The sequence below is a fragment of the Oncorhynchus mykiss genome, chromosome 1 (assembly GCF_057628025.1).
Source record: "Oncorhynchus mykiss isolate SJ-2025 chromosome 1, ASM5762802v1, whole genome shotgun sequence".
Taxonomy (NCBI): domain Eukaryota; kingdom Metazoa; phylum Chordata; class Actinopteri; order Salmoniformes; family Salmonidae; genus Oncorhynchus; species Oncorhynchus mykiss.
The window spans coordinates 8,917,165-8,936,476 of NC_143022.1; the positions used below are offsets into that span (position 1 = coordinate 8,917,165).

The following is a 19,312-nucleotide window of genomic DNA, read 5'->3' on the forward strand; positions in this document are numbered from 1 at the left end:
AGCTTCAGAAGATGTAGGTACATTTGACCAATATTCATGTATCCATTTTTCAGTTAGCATGGTCATGTTACCTTTCACGTGAGAAATATTAACCAAAGCATCATTTTCCCTTGCTTATCTCCTTCAAAATACTGCAAGCTACAGAGCTATATAAATAATGACTGTATTGGCATGATTCCATACCTTATTATTGACTTCAATTGGAGGTGCAATTCACTCCTTTTGACGAGTAGGTTTGGTCCTCATTTCCAGAGCAAATGTGCAACAGTTCTACACACACATATTTAACTGTCTGTTTTCATTACATCATCAGCTACCTTTGTTACATCACAAAGCCAGCTGGCTAAATCTGGCACATTTACAGAAATACAGTAGATTGTCCCTGTCAAATACATTTGATAAAAAATAAATGTCCAAAACAAACAGTGGTGGAAAAAGTCCTCAGTCAGTTGTAAACAGTATGACTCAAGTAAATGTGAAAGTTGCCCAGTAAAATACTACTTGGGAAGTATTTGGTTTGAAATATTCTCAAGTATCAAAAGTAAAAATAATTTTAAAAATTAAGCAAAGCAGACAACACAATTGTATTGCTTTTTTTGAATGTAAGAATAGCCAGGGGCACACACCAACACTTAGACATAATTTATAAACTAAGCATTTGTGTTTATTGAGTCTGCCAGATCAGAGGTAGGGGATGTTCTCTTGATAAGTGTGTGAATTGGACCATTTTCCTGTCATACAAAGCATTCAAAATGTACTTTTGGGTATCAGGGAAAGTGGATGGAGTCAAAAGTACATTTTTGTCCTTTATGAATGTACTGAAGTTGTCAAAAATATAAATAGTTAAAGTACAGATACCCCCAAAACGGTTTAAATCATTTTTACTTAAGTACTTTGCACCACTGAAAACAAACCTTTTCTAATGTCTCTATATCACTGGCTTATCATCACCTAGATTGCCCACCCTAGTCACACCCTGACCTAACCAAATAGAGAATTAAAAAGATCTCTACGGTCAGGGCGTGACACTTTGCCTGTTTGATGGTTAGTCTGAGGGCATAGCAGGATTTCATATAAGTGTCTGGATTAGTGTCCCGCTCTTTGAAAGAAGCAGCTCTAGCCTTTAGCGCGGTGTGGATGTTGCCTGTAATCCATGGCTTCTGTCGGGGATATGTACATACGGTCACTGTGGACACGACGTTGTCGATCCACTTATTGATGTAGCCTGTGACTGAGGTGGTATACTCCTCAATGCATGTGGATGAATCGCAGAACATATTACAGTCTGTGCTAGCAAAACAGTCAACATATGACAACAAATGAATGCAATCTCATTTAATGAGGAAAATTATCTTGGGTTGGAGAGGCTTCTAGTGATGGCTCTATACATTCTGGTGAAAAGGGAGGGTTTGCGACTCTTCTCTTCAGGTGGGAAGAAATATGCGATGTCATTTCCCTCTGGAGCAAAGGAGCCATGAGAATTTGTCCTCGAATCTGCAAAGAAAGACCATCCAGTATGTCATGGGTAACAATTCAGAGCAGAGTGCAATGTCTTTCCAAATGAATTAGTTGAACGCTAAAGTAATAATATCTTAGTCTTGAATGAGCAGCAGCAGGGCTTACCTGTAAAGTACACAGTAGGGGAAGTGTTCTGAGGCTGGTACTCCATAGACTTTTGAGGACAGTGGTCCTTTCTAACTTTCTTGGAACCCTGGTTGGTGGGAAAAGGCACATTAAAACAAACTGTTATATATCTTAAAGTACAGTATATCAACTGGAAAAAGGCAATACAATGCTAAAATACTGAATTATATAAACAAATAATATCTCATACATTCAAAAGCAGTGTTATTCATGAACAATCTGCACTTGTACTATACCTTTATGTTAAAGCATATCTTGCTGAACATGGTTTTCTTGCTTTTCTTGGACTTGAAGATGGGGATCTGCTCTCCAGTACTGCTGGTGCTATCCCTTACCAAATCCAACATCCCTTCTACAATGTCTCTGGTGGCCATGCTGGTACCGGACTCAAAAGAACATTTGGCATTGGCTTTGGTGATCATTTGATGACTTGAGCCAACTGATAAGGCATCCATCATTTGGTTGACCATGACTTTCGTGAGCTGATTCATTGTGTCACTATCCTCTGGCTTGCTCGGATTGAGCTGGATAGGAAAGACCATGCAAGTAGAGGTGCTTGGTTCATTCTGGACTGAAACATCAATGTTGATATTTTCAGACTCATCTAACCACTGTTTTAGGAAGCCCTTCACTGTCTCTTCGGCAAATATCTGGAGAAGCTGAGAGGAGAGCTTCCTGGATATGGCACATTGTTCCTTTCCCCATTTCAGCCTTGAAAGAATGGAGTCTGAAGCACTTCTGGCTGCTGCCAATGTTAAGACCTGTGGAGTGCTGTGGCTGTCCTGAAGGGCTATCACTTTATCCACAAATTCATGACTGAACATGTGGATGGTCCCAGTGGAAATTATTTTTCTCAATTTCCTAACAGCAGATCGGAGGTTGTCAGGATGAAAAGCACCCTGTCCATCTTCCTGTGTGTTCTCAACACTTTCCACCATTTCGTCCACTACCACCCCAGCAGCTTGCCTGACTTTGTCCACAAAGGATGGGGGAAGTAAGTTCTCTGTGTGAAACAAGTCCTGAATGATCATGTTTCTTACAATGGGAAAGTCACTCTGAGCAGATAATTCAGTGGGGATGGGAGTACCGGGCAAGGTGAAGTCCCATTCTGACTGCTTTAATTTTGAAGTAGGTGTTAGAGAGATGGAGGAGCATGAAGAAGAGGTATTTCTTGTATTTTGGCTGTCAGCACTCCTACAACGGATCGTGCCAATATCCTCCAGCATGGATCCTGAGAGCTCAGTGGTTTTAGGTAGTAATTTGTGCGGAATGTCCACACAGGCATCGTTTCCACAAGGTGTAACACTGCTCTGGTTGACCTCAAGATGGCAGAGACTTGCTCTTTGTGAAGCAGGACTGCTTTGATATGTAAATATTGGGATTGAACCAAGTGTTGTGTCTGACATTTGAAGATCTTTTCTGAGAAACTCCGTAATCTTACTTTGCAGACTGTAGTAGATGTTACGAGCAACAGACCAGATCCTTTTCTCAGAAACCTGTCCAGTGGTGAGCAGGGAGGTTCCAGATACCATGTCAGATGACTGGGTGGTCTGGGTGAGCTCCTGCAGATCTTTCACTATGGTTTGTATAATATCAGTAGATGTGGTGGATGTAGATACAGACTGGAGGTACTTATCTGTTGTACCTTCCTCCACAATGTTAAATGATCTAGAGAGGACCTCACTCACTCCTTTCTCAGCTTTGGTTTGGAACTCATGACTAGAAAGTTTTTGGAGGCTCTTTGTTGAAAGACTGTGGGAAGATGCAATGCCTTTGGAGGCAGCCGTGCTGCAATCTAGACTTACTGGAGAGGTTCGCTCAGGAGAACCTTGGAGACGTTCAAACATGTCTTCACATGGTGTTGGGGACCTTGACAAGGAGATGTCATTCAGCTGAGACAGAACACCACCTACCAATATGTTGACCTCAAGGGACATATCAGATATTTTCTTTCCTACTGTGGAGAAGCAAGGTGCATTTGATGTCTGATCCTCGCATGAGGTCAAGATTGTTGAAATGACCTGTTTGGTACTATTGTTCATTAGACCCTCGTCTGTTTCAGTCCAGAGAAGTTTTGAACTCTTGCTGACACCCATGTGTAGAGTCACTTCCTGGTTCAAACTGGGCAAGTGAGGCACACTCTTACTAGCTTGCGTCAAGTTCTGGCTTGCCAAACCAAGGTACTCCTTAGTCACAAGATGTCCAGAGTCCTCTGTGGGTGTATGGCTAGACATTCTTCTCTGCACGTCTGACCTCCGCTGGTGAATGATGAAGTCCTTTAATGTCTTCTTAATATTGTTATATAAACTAGTGGTAGCAGACCAGATCCTGCTCTTTCGCTTTTGTGCATTTTCCTGGAGGTCAGGTTCTCTCTCCTCTACTTCTGCAGGTTGCGCCAAGCTCTGCAGGTCTTCCACAAATGTGTCAATGATGCCAAAGGCAGCAGAATCCGCACAAATATCCTTTGACAAGGTTCTCTGGTTTTGAATGGAACAAGACCTGGATGCTACAGAATAAGCAGGCTGTGCACTCGGTAAGCTACTGTTGGACTTTTTAACTAGGAACTCACTCACTGCTTGAGTGGTGTCTCTCTTGAATTCCTCACTTGAGAGTTGTTTCATGCAATCTAACAGACTGGTCAAAGAAGCTGTGGCCTTACTTCTGCTGTCCTCAATTTGACAGGGGAACTCATATACTATTGGTGATGAGGCCCTGGAATGGGAGATATCCCCAAGCTGAGCCAGAACGCCCTCTACAAATTGTTGTCTCTCAATAGAGAAGTCTGATCCTTTTTCTCCAACAGTGTACAGGGGGTCCTCCTTTGACATCTCAGTCTTGTACAAGACCAGAAGCTCTGAGATGACTTCTTTGGTGCAAGTTGTCAGAAGGAGCTTGCTTTCTTCTGACTCAGTTTGTGCCCAAAGAAGTTTTGAGCTCTCACTTAGGCCTCTTTGTAAAGTAACTTCACCAGTGGACTCTGGCAACTGAGGCTCACTCTTACTGGGCCTATATTTCATGTCTAAGCAAGGAAGTGGAACTGCCTCCTTAAACTCAGCATTTGTGATGTTGTCATCAGATGTGACAATGCTCTTTAGGGCAAATCTCTGAAGCTTGCCGAAATAATCTTTCAAGTTGTTTTGGATGCTGTGGTAAATGTGAACAGCAGCAGACCAGGCACTCTTCTGTTGGGGACTCTCTTCAGATTCAGCCAAGGACTTCATATCTGACACGAAAGTCTTAACAACTACTGACGCTGCTGAGCCCACTGGGTGAATTGACTCCGTCTTTACAATGCCAGACAATGTTTGACCTGATACAGCACCTGTTAACTCAGACTGAACGACTGAACTAGGAAATCTCAAACTACTGACTTTTTTGGCAAGAACTCCACTCACTGCTTGTATTGCTGATGTTTGAAACTCCCGGCTGGAGAGTTTTTGGATGCTCTTAGATGTGAGCGTGCAGGAGGAACCAGATTCACCAATATTGTAGCTGCTCTCGTATTTCCTTATCAGGGCATCAAGATCCTCAATGAAGCCAACATGCGATGCCAAAAACGTGATCTTGTCCTTCAGATCTTCCAGCAAATTCTGTTCGTTCTCGTCAACAAAAGCCACCATTGTGTCAGAGATCATGGTCATGACTTGCCCTGTTAGACTCTTGCTCTCTTGGTCAACTTTTTCAAGTTTAGCAGCCAGCTCTCTCACCATGCTCTCAGTCACCTTGGTCTGTGAGTCTCCCCTTACCGGTGTCACTTGAGAGGTTTGGCTAGCGGAGGCACTCTTAACGACCACTGATACGGCCGACTTGACATCTTTAATCACTTTTGCCATTACAGCAGGGGTCATCTTCGGAGAGCCTGCACTTCCAGATGGAGAATTGGACATGCATGCAAGTTTGGAGAGAGAACCTTGCAGGCTGTCCTGCACACAGGTGACGAGGGTGTCCTCTGAGATACCTAAGAGGACTTGTAGCGAGTCAGAGTTGGTTGTCTTCTTCTGCACATCAGACAGAGAGGTTCTTGAAAAAAAAACAGAAATCATCACAGTCAAACAGATAATATGTACGGCTGTGAGGAACGTTGCTCTGGTGGAGGAGTGTCAAACACATCTGCACCATTGAAAATAGTGGGGGAATCGTTGCTTTTGCTCTGGGAAAACACCTTAGTGTGGTGGAGGTGTGTCAACCACATCTAATAATAAAAAATAATAATTTATTCAACTTCTATAGTTCTTTTCATTACAGAAAGATAAGAGAAAAGCTTCTGTCGGTTTGGAGAAGAAAAAAAAAGACTAAATTATTCTGTTTTAAAGTCAAATAATATGATACATTAGAGTACTTTTTTTGTATAAGTAATTTGTATTTGTAAGTCGGAAGTTTACGTACACTTAGGTTGGAGTCATTAAAAGTCGTTTTTCAACCACTCCACAAATTCCTTGTTAACAAACTCTAGTTTTGGCAAGTCGGTTAGGACATCTACTTTGTGCATGACACAAGTAATTTTTCCAACAATTGTTTACAGACAGATTAGTTAACTTATAATTCACTGTATCTTAATTCCAGTGGGTCAGAAGTTTACATGCACTAAGTTGACTGTGCCTTTAAACAGCTTGGAAAATTCCAGAAAATGATGTCATGGCTTTAGAAGCTTATGTTAGGCTAATTGACATCATTTGAGTCTGTGGATGTATTTCAAGGCCAACCTTCAAACTCAGTGCCTCTTCGCTTGACATCATGAGAAAATCAAAAGAAATCAGCCAAGACCTCAGAAAAATAATTGGTTCATCCTTGGGAGCAATTTCCAAATGGCTGAAGGTACCACGTTCATCTGTACAAACAATAGTACGCAAGTATAAACACCATGGGACCACACAGCCGTGGGTGGGTGAGGATTGCAAGCCAAAGAACACCATCCCAACCGTGAAGCACGGGGTAGCAGAATCATGTTGTGGGGGTGCTTTGCAGCAGGAGGGTCTAGTGCACTTCACAAAATAGATAGCATCATGAGGCTGGAAAATTATGTGGATATATTGAAGCAACATCTCAAGACTTCAGTCAGGAAGTTAAAGCTTGGTCGCAAATGGGTCTTCCAAATGGACATGACCCCAAGCATACTTCCAAAGTTGTGGCAAAATGACTTAAGAACAACAAAGTCAAGGTATTGGAGTGGCAATCACAAAGCCCTGACCTCAATCCTATAGAACATTTGTGGGCAGAACTGAAAAAGCTTGTGCGAGCAAGGAGGCCTACAAACCTGACTCAGTCATACCAGCTCTGTCAGGAGGAATGGGCCAAAATTCTCCCAACTTATTGTGGGAAGCTTGTGGAAGGCTACCCAAAACAGTTGACCCAAGTTAAACAATTTAAAGGCAATGCAACCAAATACTATTTGAGTGTATGTAAACTTCTGACCCACTGGGAATGTGAAGAAAGAAATAAAAGCTGAAATAAATGATTCTTTCTTCTTCTATTATTCTGACATTTCACATTCTTAAAATAAAGTGGTGATTTTAACTGACCTAAAACAGGGAATTTTTATTAGGATTAAATGTCAGGAATTGTGAAAAACTGAGTTTAAATGTACTTGGCTAAGGTGTATGTAAACTCAGAATTCAACTTTATATGGCCATATCTATACTCTAAAAAAAAGGGAAATTGCTATAAACATCAAATACTGTTTAAGGACAATCATAAATAAAAGGCAGTATTGAAGAATGGTTACAGACATACCTCATGGCTGGCTTGGGCAATGGTTTTGGGCAGTAGCTTCCACTGCCCAGACTGCCCATCTCCTTAGTCAGGTACATCTCCTTGAACTTAAGTTGTTGTGATTCCTGCTCTTCTTCCTCTTCCTGATCCATACAGTTGGAGGAAGGGTAGGGAGTCGGGATGCGAAAGCTATTGTAAGACTTTCGACTGCCTGGCCTCTTAGGTACACCAGCCTCAGTAAATCTCACGCGGGGCTTGGTGTTAACCTTATCGTCTAACAGACTGGTGAGTGACGCTGTGAGAGATCTCTGTGACAATGGAGAGGAGGCAGCATCTTGGATGCCAAGTAGTTCGTAAAGACCTGGGATGATGATCTGCATCAGCTTGTCCGATAAAAACTGGACAATCCTCAGACACAAGCCGGCAAGCTGTTGTTTTGTCAGCTGTATTCCAGAAACAGAAGAAGTGTTTTAAAATGTTGCATAGTGCGTCTTTCAAAAGCTTATGAACAAGGCTAAACATTCAGTGATCATTGTATTCTAAAGAAGCTTTCAGATCTTACCGGGTCAGAAATGCCATTACGAATCCTACTCCATTGCCTGAAAATGATTCATATGAATTATTCATATTAATAGTATTAATATTGTCAGAAATGTCGGTCAGTAGAGTCATCAGATTAAACAGTATTTTACACATGCTTTGTAGCAATTGTTTTGACAACATTGTGGTGTGATGTAACTTTTTCCGCAATGGAAATGTAGTTGATGAATCTGCTTTCATACAATCCTTTACAGGTTTGATAGTAGTACTGTACCAAAGAAAATAGAACATACTCCTCAGTTAGGTTCTGCAGGAAGTTGATAATCAGTGAAAAAGACTCAAGATTTTTCGCACTGTTGAGGCTCTCTTCTTCTGTGGTTTCCACAGTGCTGCTTTGCTTCTGGTAGAAATAAACATTATGAGTCTCAAATAATGGCACCAACAGAGTCAAACTTAACATATACAACAAATATCATACTGAAAGAACTTATGAACCGTTAGAGAGTGGAGGAGCATTGGCAACGTTGGACAAATTTAAACAACTGAAACACAACAGAGATGGTTGTGGTACGTCAACATTGCCAATGATAGCATCACTATAACATTTTATTGGATTAATGTTGTAATATGAAATGACAAGGTCAATTTACCATCTCATGGACAGCTTCAGAGGTCAGGTGGTCATCCATCACACAGACAGGCAGGTCTAGAGACTGGGACAAGGCTCTATGGTCATAACCAGGAGAGAATGGAAACAACATCAGAGCAGTCCCAATGGCAGAATCTAACCACTGTCTTCATGTCAAAGACTCACTCACTCATTTGCTTTGTCAAACCTACCCCTTAGAATGACTTCGATATTAACACTGAATATATTTTGTTATTAAGAGATCTCTCAATAATAATTCTCACAATAGCATATTGGTAGTAGTCAGTGACATATTAAAGCTAAGCAGGGCTGGGTGTAGTTAAAACCCTGGATGGGGTTCGATCCCGGGCTGAGGTGCTGCCTATAGTTTTTTTCTGAAAGTGTATATAATGTTGAAAATCTGACATGGTTTCAAAGGTACAAATTCAACCTATTTTATACAAGGTTTGGCTATGCTGAATTTAGTTTACAATGATGACATCATCCTGTGGTTGAAATTTCACCCTTAAAACAACAGTTAGGCCTATACCCCATTATATCCACTACGCCCCTCCCCTCCCCCCCACACACACACACTTTATATTTTACCAATATATATGCAGCCCACCAGCCCTAAAGCATGAACATGTTTTTTTGCTAGAAAATGTGGATTAAGAGAAGAAAAATGATCCTTTTCGCTAGTTTCATCTAAATAGAAGGGCAACATGACATTGACAAACTTTGACATATCTGCTTTCACCGGGATTTAAAAACCAAGGCTTTCCGAAAATGTTTACCTCAGCCAGTTTAGAACCCAGGTGTGTCTACAAAACACATGTACTCCTCCATAAGGTTCATGGGTTCCCTATTGTTTTATCCCAGTACAAGAGGGGCAACTGGATTCAGGATTACACACATGCAGTCTTTAAGGTATATCTTATTACAGTTTAGCCTACCTTATTATTTTCTTCCATCTGGCAAAATCATTTTAAGGAATGAAATCTGTTTTGTTGCTAGTATTATTAGTAACTGTAGGAAAATACAGCTGTAGAGTACAAGAATCAGCTACTTTCTGAAGGGCAGCCAAGCTCATAAGCAATTTAGAACCTACAGACAATTATGACAAAATTGGAACGCATGAATGCGTCACAAACGCCTTGTGGTCACATGTTATTTTAGGGCGTGGCTCCGCATTCGTGACCGGGTGTCTTATTTCTGTTTCCCCGGTATCCGTTAGTGCTGGAATTTGCGATTAATACTTTTCTCATGCCGAAACCGGTAGTTAAATGTCAAAAATGATTATATTCGCAATGTCATTAAACAACAACAACATAAATAGCTACTACAGTACCATTTGTTTGATTTTGTGGACCCACGACTAGACTTTATCCATGTTAGCTAGTTGCTAGCGATGCTAGTCAGCATAGGCTGCTACGTGATAAACAGTTCGCGTTAGCGAATTAGCTACCTAGCTAGCCAGCCTAACAAGCTGTCAAATCCAGTGGGAACCGATGCAACCCTGCAGCCAAATAAGGGCTAGCTCGATGACCCGTGGTAACAGTGGGGTCCCCATGAGTTTCAAGGCTTTAATAAGTGCTATCGTGCAGAAAGATAATAAAATACTGGTTGATGAGCTAGCTAAGTTAGCTAGCAAGACGGGTATGACCGTTAACAGCGTGCATGCACAAATGCATGACGACACATTGTATCTCAGTGAAGCAGGCATGCAGAACGAGATCGCCCCACCAAGCCAGATAGTAGAGGGGTACAACAACGCCGGGACACAGAGGCATAGCTCATACAATTATATTTTGTTCCAGTCAATGACAATACATGTTGAAAAATAAATACCTGCGTCAAATATATGGCATCGCATGCTAGTGCAAAGATAGCTTGAATGAATTTTAAAATAAATCCGGTGACCACTAGATGGCCTCGTATATCCACATTTAGATCAACTGTACTTGATTTTTCATCAGTACTGTGAATGACAAGCCCACTGAATCTAGTTTAATAATCTTTATACTCAGGTAGAGGCATAGGTACTTCAATGCTTCAGTGCTTAATTTGAGCAGGATCATGCCAGAACAGGATCCGGCACCGTTCCGTTCTGGACTGTTTTGTTCCGGAACCTACTTGGCCGAATCCGGTACCTCTCGTGCCATGAAAAATAATGTTCACTTTTTGCTATGTAACAATTATAATAAAAGCGATCAAAGTTCATTCGAGTTGCCTCTTCGTCAATTATCCTGCCCCCTCATCTCTCCAGATGCACTTCATCATGTGTTTCCTTATAGAATCATAGCTGCATGAAGGGTTCTGGAGGAATTTTCTAAAGTTACGGAATTACTGCTGTCTGTTCAGAAATAAATTAAATCATTCAGAATAGCCTAATACGTCATGAGAAGCACTATAATTTAGCTACAGAGGACCAATAGCTTATTTTTTAAATAGCCTAGCTGCGGTTTGTAGCCCAATAACAAAGAATAGCCTACAGTCGGGAACGCGAGGCAAATCTGTCAGTGAAAAAACAGCACGCAGACAAAACAGGCCTTTTGCAATATTTCAAATACAATCGAGGGAAAACACAGATTGAAAAGCAATGACTCTTGCTGAAAAGATAAGACTATGCTGTAGACTACCAAAATATTTGATCAACTCCCAAACATTGTTTTACAAAACAGAGAGAGGGAGAGATAGGCTTTTGACACGAGCGCATCGACAATCTCCAGCGAGTGAGCTGCGCATCATTGGGTGAGTCAGTGAAACTGTAAAGCATTTTTAGGACTAATTTCCTCCTCATATTGTAGCCTACTATATGTTTCTCCACAAACCTAGGCCTATAGGCTATTGATGGATTCAAGACAAGGTCGTTTTTATTGATCTCAGATACTATGTTTGTCAGTGTCAAAGTAGCCTGCCATTTCGATCATTTGTGCGGATTAAAAAAAGATAATGCCAAAGTCTCCAGTCATGTAAAATTATGTAGAATTGCACGAAATGCGGTTTTAAAAAGGCCAACACTTTCCCGGACCCTAGGCTACTAAAAATGTTCCCCATGTGTGCACCTTCTATAAGTGGCTCTACCCAAATGTGATGATATGCGTTCAATGCTCTATTATAATAGGTGATCTTTTTTCTCATGAGTTCTGGTACCACAGAGCCCCCCTCTGGCACCTCCCAATTTACAAATTAAGCTCTGCTTCAAATTTTTATTTTACAAGGCAAGTCAGTTAAAAACAAATTCTTATTTTCATTAAAGGCCTAGGAATAGTGGGTTAACTGCCTGTTCAGGGGCAGAACAACAGATTTGTACCTTCTCAGTTTAAGGATTTGAACTTGCAACCTTTCGGTTACTAGTCCAACACTCTAACCACTAGGCTACTTGTCTTCATGAAGAATTTCATGTGAGCCTGGTTGCATCCCTCTCAGCTGCCCACTGCATTGAGGCTAGGTAACACAGTCACCACAGATAAATCCATGATAACCAAAAACTTCAACAAGCATTTCTCAACGGCTGGCCATGCCTTCCTCCTGGCTACTCCAACCTCGGCCAACAGCTCCATGGGAAAGGAAGATGAATCTAAGAAGCAATTTGTTTATTTGGCTGGTGTCAAGTAAAGTATGTGACTAGTACCTACAATAGGAGACATGTGATGGGGCAATAGTACTTACAGTAGGAGACATGTGATGGGGCGATAGTACTTACAGTAGGAGACATGTGATAGGGCGATAGTACTTACAGTAGGAGACATGTGATAGGGCGATAGTACTTACAGTAGGACACAGCTCGCCAGCAGTGCTTTGTCACCATTGTCCCATCACGCACTAGTGACTCCTGTGGCGGGCCAGGCGCAGTGCACGCTGACACGGTCGACACGGCTGGCTTCCAGGTTAAGCAGGCATGGTGTCATGAAGCAGTGTGGCTTGGCTGGTTTGTGTTTCGGAGGACGCACGGCTCTTGGCTCTCGCCTCTCCCAAGTCCATATGGGAGTTGTAGCAATGGGACAAGACTGTAACTACCAATTGGATACCACTAAATTGGAGAAGAAAAAAAAAGAAGTCACCTTGGGGGTTTGTGGTATATGGCCAATATACCTCCGCGTTGCGCTATGCCTAAGAACAGCCCTTGGCCGTGGTATATTGGCCATATACCACACCTCCTTGGGCCTTATTTCTTAATTGTACACAATTGGACACTTTTACAATTATTGTATGGTAAACATTGACATCTGCCTGGGTGGAACACCCTCCATAATGGGTGTCTGTGTGGGACACCCTCCATTACGGCTCCATCAGTGCTGAGCCCTCTCACTCTGATTGTATGGGACACTCAATTACGGCTCCTTGTGTTTCCAATCTTCTTCCTCTGGCAGGATTACTTCCACGTGCAACTGTCAGACGACAAGCAGGTGAGGTACTTCCTGGAGCTGAGCTATGCTGGTGCCATCCTTCGGGACAGCTGGGTCCTGACAGACGTTGGCATCACCCCTAGCAGTGCCATCTGCTGCCTGCTGAAGGTACCAGCCGAACACCTAGCTGTTTCTACCCGTGCTTGAAAATGCATATCAAAGTGAGCTGGCTATTGCTTGAAACAGCTTCATACCAACATTAACATAAAGTGTTTCAGATATAGTGTGGTGATATATAGTATGGTTATATAGTATGGTTAAATAGTATGGTTATATAGTATGGTTATATAGTATGATTATATAGTATGATTATATATATATTATGGTGATATAGAGTGTGGTAATATATAGTATGGTGATATATAGTGTGGTGATATATAGTATGATTAAATAGTATGGTTATATAGTATGGTTATATAGTATGATTATATATATATTATGGTGATATAGAGTGTGGTAATATATAGTATGGTGATATATAGTGTGGTGATATAGTATGGTGATATATAGTATGGTGATATATAGTATGGTGATATATAGTATGGTGATATATAGTATGGTTATATAGTATGGTTATATAGTATGATTATATATATATTATGGTGATATAGAGTGTGGTGATATATAGTATGGTTATATAGTATGGTTATATAGTATGATTATATATATATTATGGTGATATAGAGTGTGGTAATATATAGTATGGTGATATATAGTGTGGTGATATATAGTATGATTAAATAGTATGGTTATATAGTATGGTTATATAGTATGATTATATATATATTATGGTGATATAGAGTGTGGTAATATATAGTATGGTGATATATAGTATGGTGATATATAGTATGGTGATATAGTATGGTTATATATAGTATGGTGATATATAGTATGGTTATATATATATTATGGTTATATATAGTATGGTTATATATAGTATGGTTATATATAGTATGGTGATATATAGTATGGTGATATATAGTGTGGTGATATAGTATGGTGATATATAGTATGGTGATATATAGTATGGTGATATAGTATGGTTATATATAGTATGGTGATATATAGTATGGTTATATATATATTATGGTTATATATAGTATGGTTATATATAGTATGGTGATATATAGTATGGTTATATATATATTATGGCTATATATAGCATGGTTATATATAGTATGGTGATATATATTATGATTATATATATATTATGGTTATATATAGTATGGTTATATATATTATGGTGATATATAGTATGGTGATATATAGTATGTTGATATATAGTGTGGTTATATAGTATGATTATATATATTATGGTGATATATAGTATGGTGATATATAGTATGGTGATATATAGTGTGGTTATATAGTATGATTATATATATTATGGTGATATATAGTATGGTGATATATAGTATGTTGATATATAGTGTGGTTATATAGTATGATTATATATATTATGGTGATATATAGTATGGTGATATATAGTATGGTGATATATAGTATGGTGATATAGAGTGTGGTGATATAGAGTGTGGTAATATATAGTACGGTGATATAGTATGGTTATATAGTATGGTTATATAGTATTATTATATAGTATGATTATATATATTATGGTGATATAGAGTGTGGTAATATATAGTGTGGTTATATAGTATGATTATATAGTATGGTTATATAGTATGATAATATATAGTGTGGTGATATAGTATGATTATATATATTATGGTGATATATAGTATGGTGATATATAGTATGGTGATATAGAGTGTGGTGATATAGAGTGTGGTAGTATATAGTATGGTGATATAGTATGGTTATATAGTATGGTGATATAGTATGGTTATATAGTATGATTATATAGTATTATTAAATAGTATGGTTATATAGTATTATTAAATAGTATGGTTATATAGTATTATTAAATAGTATGGTTATATAGTATTATTAAATAGTATGGTGATAAATAGTATGGTTATATAGTATTATTAAATAGTATGATTATATATATTATGGTGATATAGAGTGTGGTAATATATAGTGTGGTTATATAGTATGATTATATAGTATGGTTATATAGTATGATAATATATAGTGTGGTAATATATAGTATGGTTATATAGTATGATTATACAGTATGATTATATAGTATGATTATATAGTATGGTAATATATAGTATGGTGATAAAGTATGAATATATAGTATGGTGATATATAGTATGGTGATATAGTATGATTATATATATTATGGTGATATAGAGTGTGGTAATATATAGTATGGTGATATAGTATGGTTATATAGTATGATTATATAGTATGGTTATATAGTATGATTATATAGTATGGTTATATAGTATGATTATATATATTATGGTGAAATAGAGTGTGGTAATATATAGTATGGTGATATAGTATGGTTAAATAGTATGATTATATAGTATGGTTATATAGTATGATTATATAGTATGGTTATATAGTATGATTATATATATTATGGTGAAATAGAGTGTGGTAATATATAGTATGGTGATATAGTATGGTTATATAGTATGATTATATAGTATGGTTATATAGTATGATTATATAGTATGATTATATAGTATGATTAGGTATGATTAGGTGATTTAGTTAATTCAAACAGGTGCCATTAATACAGGTAACGAGTGGAGGACAGAGGAGCCTCTTAAAGAAGAAGTTACAGGTCTGTGAGAGCCAGACATCTTGCTTGTTTGTAGGTGACCAAATACTTATTTTCCACCATAATTTGCAAATCAATTCATTAAAAATCCTACAATGTGATTTTTCTGGATTTTTTTTCTCATTTTGTCTGTCATAGTTGAAGTGTACCTATGATGAAAATTACAGGCCTCACTCTGTCCCACAAAGTTCTGTGGAAGATTTGCTAACAGAGGAGAGTGGTTATGTATCTAAGTACAAATGTAACCATCAGAATAATGTTTATTTGTGTTCCTTACTCCTTACTTACACATCCCATCATTGACATAGTCAAAGCCAGACCTTCTGTCTGTCTCTCCTTCTTGCTGGTTGACTAGAGTGGAAATCTATAGTATTGTATGGTTGACCTGGGATAGAGCTGAAATGTGGCCCGATGTAGTGTTGCCTTTGTACCAAACACCCTTACAGTCATAAACCTTTTCCCCATGTAATCGCCTCGACCTCAGTCTGGTGTTCGCTAACAGTATCTGAAGAGTCTGTATACCCAGTGGTGTATAGTACAGTAGAGCACAGCAGAGTACAGTAAAGTACAGCAGACAGAGTACAGCAGACTACAGCAGACTACAGTAGAGTACAGCAGACAGAGTACAGCAGAGTACAGCAGACAGAGCACAGTAGAGCACAGCAGAGTACAGCAGAGTACAGCAGACAAAGTACAGCAGAGTACAGCAGACAGAGTACAGCAGAGTACAGCAGACAGAGTACAGTAGAGTACAGCAGACAGAGTACAGCAGAGTACAGCAGACAGAGTACAGTAGAGTACAGTAGAGCACAGCAGGCCGTATAGTAGGAGAAGAAGAGGCCCTTTGGGTTCATTGAAATACATATTCATAATATTTCTGTTAACAATTTAATTTTCACCCAGATTAGTCTTCAATTTAATTTTCACCCAGATTAGTGTTCAATTTAATTTTCACCCAGATTAGTGTTCAATTTAATCTGCACCCAGATTAGTCTTCAATTTAATTTTCACCCAGATTAGTGTTCAATTTAATCTGCACCCAGATTAGTCTTCAATTTAATTTACACCCAGATTAGTCTTCAATTTAATCTGCACCCAGATTAGTGTTCAATTTAATCTGCACCCAGATTAGTGTTCAATGTGATAGAACAAAACTCAGTACAGCACATGAATTAGAAAATGTTGTTACAAGTTTGAGCCACGACATGGTGGTAGATTACAAATTTAAATAGCATGGACCTTTGATTTGTCTCTGGATAGAAATTGCCCTTGGGCACAGATCAGTTTACTCTCACCAAATCCTAACCTTTACCATTAGCAGTAAAAACACAAACCAGACCTAAGATCAGTGCAAAGGAGCCACTTCATCTTACCCCTGTAATTATATGACTCCTAACTTATATATACTGAGTGTACCAAACATTAGAAACACCTTCCTAATATTGAGTTGCACCCCGCCTTTTGCCATCAGAACAGCCTCAATTCGTTGGGGCATGGACTCTACAAGGTGTTTGAAAGCGTTCCCCAGGGATGCTGGCCCATGTTGACTCCAATGCTTCCAACAGTTGTGCCAAGTTGGCTGGATGTTCTTTGGGTGGTGGACCATTCATGATACACACAGGAAACTGTTGAGTGTGAAAAACCCCAGCAGCATTGCAGTTCTTGACACAAACCGGTGCACCTGGCACCTACTACCCCGTTCAAAGGCACTTAAATATTTTGTCTTGCCCATTCACCCTCTGAATGGCACACATACACAATCTATGCCTCAATTGTCTCAAGGCTTAAAAATCCTTCTTTAACCTGTCCGCTCCCCTTCATCTACACTGAAGTGGATTTAACAAGTGACATCATTAAGGGATCATAGCTTTCACCTGGATTCACCTGGTCAGTCTTTATCATGGAAAGAACAGGTGTTCATAATGTTTTGTTTACTCAGTGTATAAACACAACATAAGGTATTTATGTAAAACAAGTGAATTTACTGTATGTCCATGGTCTTATACTTCAACGGGAGCCGGTGGTGCGTGTGTTCAGTGCCGTGACGGAGGAGACCCTCTCAGTCTTGGGCACTGTGTTTCTCCTGAGTACGTCTGTGGCCAGGCTCATGACCCTGGTGTCCCAGCAGTGTGGGCTTCCCGTCAGCTCCTTCAGACTGAGCTCTCCCACCGGCCTGCAACTCTACGACTGCAACCGGCTGCACGACTACGCCATTGACCTGGGTATGGCCTTCCTTGTGCAGTAGATCAATGGTCCTCTGGCTCAACACCTTATGGATCTAACACAGAGACAAATGGACTGTATGGAACACATTCTTGGTTCATGGCAACCAGGAGGACAACCTGCATGTGTCTCTGTCTCCCAGGGGCTACTCTACGGTTGGACACCTGGGATGGGTGGGCGGAGTTCCTCAGAGGCTGCTTCCTGGGACACAGACTGACAGTCCAACGACACCTGTCTAGGGAGAGACCTGTGAGGAGGTCAGAATACACATCTACACACTGAACTGTATGATAGACTTACTATCAACAGTGATGGTACTGAACCTTTATATAGCTTACAATGATGGTACTGACCCTGTATATATCTTACAATGATAGTACTGACCCTGTATATAGCTTACAATGATAGTACTGACCCTGTATATAGCTTACAATGATAGTACTGACCCTGTATATAGCTTACAATGATAGTACTGACCCTGTATATAGCTTACAATGATAGTACTGACCCTGTATATAGCTTACAATGATAGTACTGACCCTGTATATAGCTTACAATGATAGTACTGACCCTGTATATAGCTCACAATGATAGTACTGACCCTGTATATAGCTTACAATGATGGTACTGACCCTGTATATAGCTTACAATGATAGTACTGACCCTGTATATAGCTTATATTCTCGTGTTTTTTTCCTTCATACGTTTTTCTCTTACCCTGATATTTAATACTGCATTGTGGGAAAGAGCTTGCAAGTGCCATTTTACTGTACTGTTTTATAACCCACTGTATCTTGTGAACTTGACAAAAACAACTTGAAACGTGTTATAAATACATTGATTCTGTATTATTCCAGTTTCCAGCTCCGGGTGGCACTCTACATCGCTGCTTCTCTGGGCCACCTGGACCTGGCCGGCTGGCTGCTGGAGAGGGGGGTGCGTGTCATTGAGCCGGTGGGGGTTCACCCTTACCGTGAGTGGTGCCACCAGACGGCCCACCCCGACGTCGCCAAGTCTCCCGCTGTCGCCTACATCGAGCGCGGCCAGCTCACCACCCTCAAACTCTTTATCGCCAGCAGCGTTCTGACCCTTGCCTGTCGGGATCCCCAGGGTCGTGACCCCCTGAGGATCGCCCTTCAGTACGGCCACAGGGAGTGTGTGAGTCACCTGGCCACCAAGCTGTGCTCTGTGGTGGTGAGACTTTGGAACGGATGATGCCTGAAACAATGCGGACGACTTAGAATTCCGTTCCTTTTGATGAGGCTTATAGATATAGTATTGTCTGTTTGATGGTTAGTCTGAGGGCATAGCAGGATTTCATATAAGTGTCTGGATTAGTGTCCCGCTCCTTGAAAGAAGCAGCTCTAGCCTTTAGCGTGGTGTGGATGTTGCCTGTAATCCATGGCTTCTGTCGGGGATATGTACATACGGTCACTGTGGACACGACGTTGTCGA

At 40.0% G+C, this 19,312-nt stretch overlaps 2 protein-coding genes across 2 annotated transcripts; one reads left to right on the top strand and one right to left on the bottom strand.

The window, feature by feature from the left end:
- Positions 1-1,348: 1,348 nt before the first annotated feature.
- LOC110510917 (uncharacterized) lies at positions 1,349-8,582 on the bottom strand. Its single transcript, XM_090182554.1, has 8 exons — positions 8,544-8,582; positions 8,187-8,293; positions 7,916-7,952; positions 7,375-7,796; positions 2,406-5,664; positions 1,881-2,168; positions 1,624-1,711; positions 1,349-1,494 (listed from the first exon to the last, which is right to left on the bottom strand). The coding sequence occupies exons 1-8, from the start codon at positions 8,580-8,582 to the stop codon at positions 1,349-1,351; spliced, it is 4,386 nt and encodes a 1,461-aa protein (XP_090038680.1).
- A 1,627-nt stretch (positions 8,583-10,209) lies between these two features.
- Positions 10,210-19,072, top strand: LOC110532690 (protein ANKUB1-like). Its single transcript, XM_090182558.1, has 5 exons — positions 10,210-10,278; positions 12,898-13,041; positions 17,652-17,856; positions 18,000-18,114; positions 18,715-19,072. Exons 1-5 carry the CDS (start codon positions 10,210-10,212, stop codon positions 19,070-19,072), a joined length of 891 nt encoding a protein of 296 aa, XP_090038684.1.
- Positions 19,073-19,312: the final 240 nt, after the last annotated feature.

Excerpts from the sequence above, each read along its gene's own strand:
- LOC110510917 (XM_090182554.1), bottom strand. The coding sequence starts at position 8,582 with ATGGATGACCACCTGACCTCTGAAGCTGTCCATGAGATG. Across the intron at positions 5,665-7,374 it reads TTGCCCAAGCCAGCCATGAG|AACCTCTCTGTCTGATGTGC; the intron begins GTATGTCTGTAA and ends TTTTTTTTCAAG. Across the intron at positions 1,495-1,623 it reads CCCTACTGTGTACTTTACAG|ATTCGAGGACAAATTCTCAT; the intron begins GTAAGCCCTGCT and ends CTTTCTTTGCAG.
- LOC110532690 (XM_090182558.1), top strand. The coding sequence starts at position 10,210 with ATGCATGACGACACATTGTATCTCAGTGAAGCAGGCATGCAGAACGAG. Across the intron at positions 17,857-17,999 it reads CGACTACGCCATTGACCTGG|GGGCTACTCTACGGTTGGAC; the intron begins GTATGGCCTTCC and ends TCTGTCTCCCAG. Across the intron at positions 18,115-18,714 it reads AGGGAGAGACCTGTGAGGAG|TTTCCAGCTCCGGGTGGCAC; the intron begins GTCAGAATACAC and ends GTATTATTCCAG.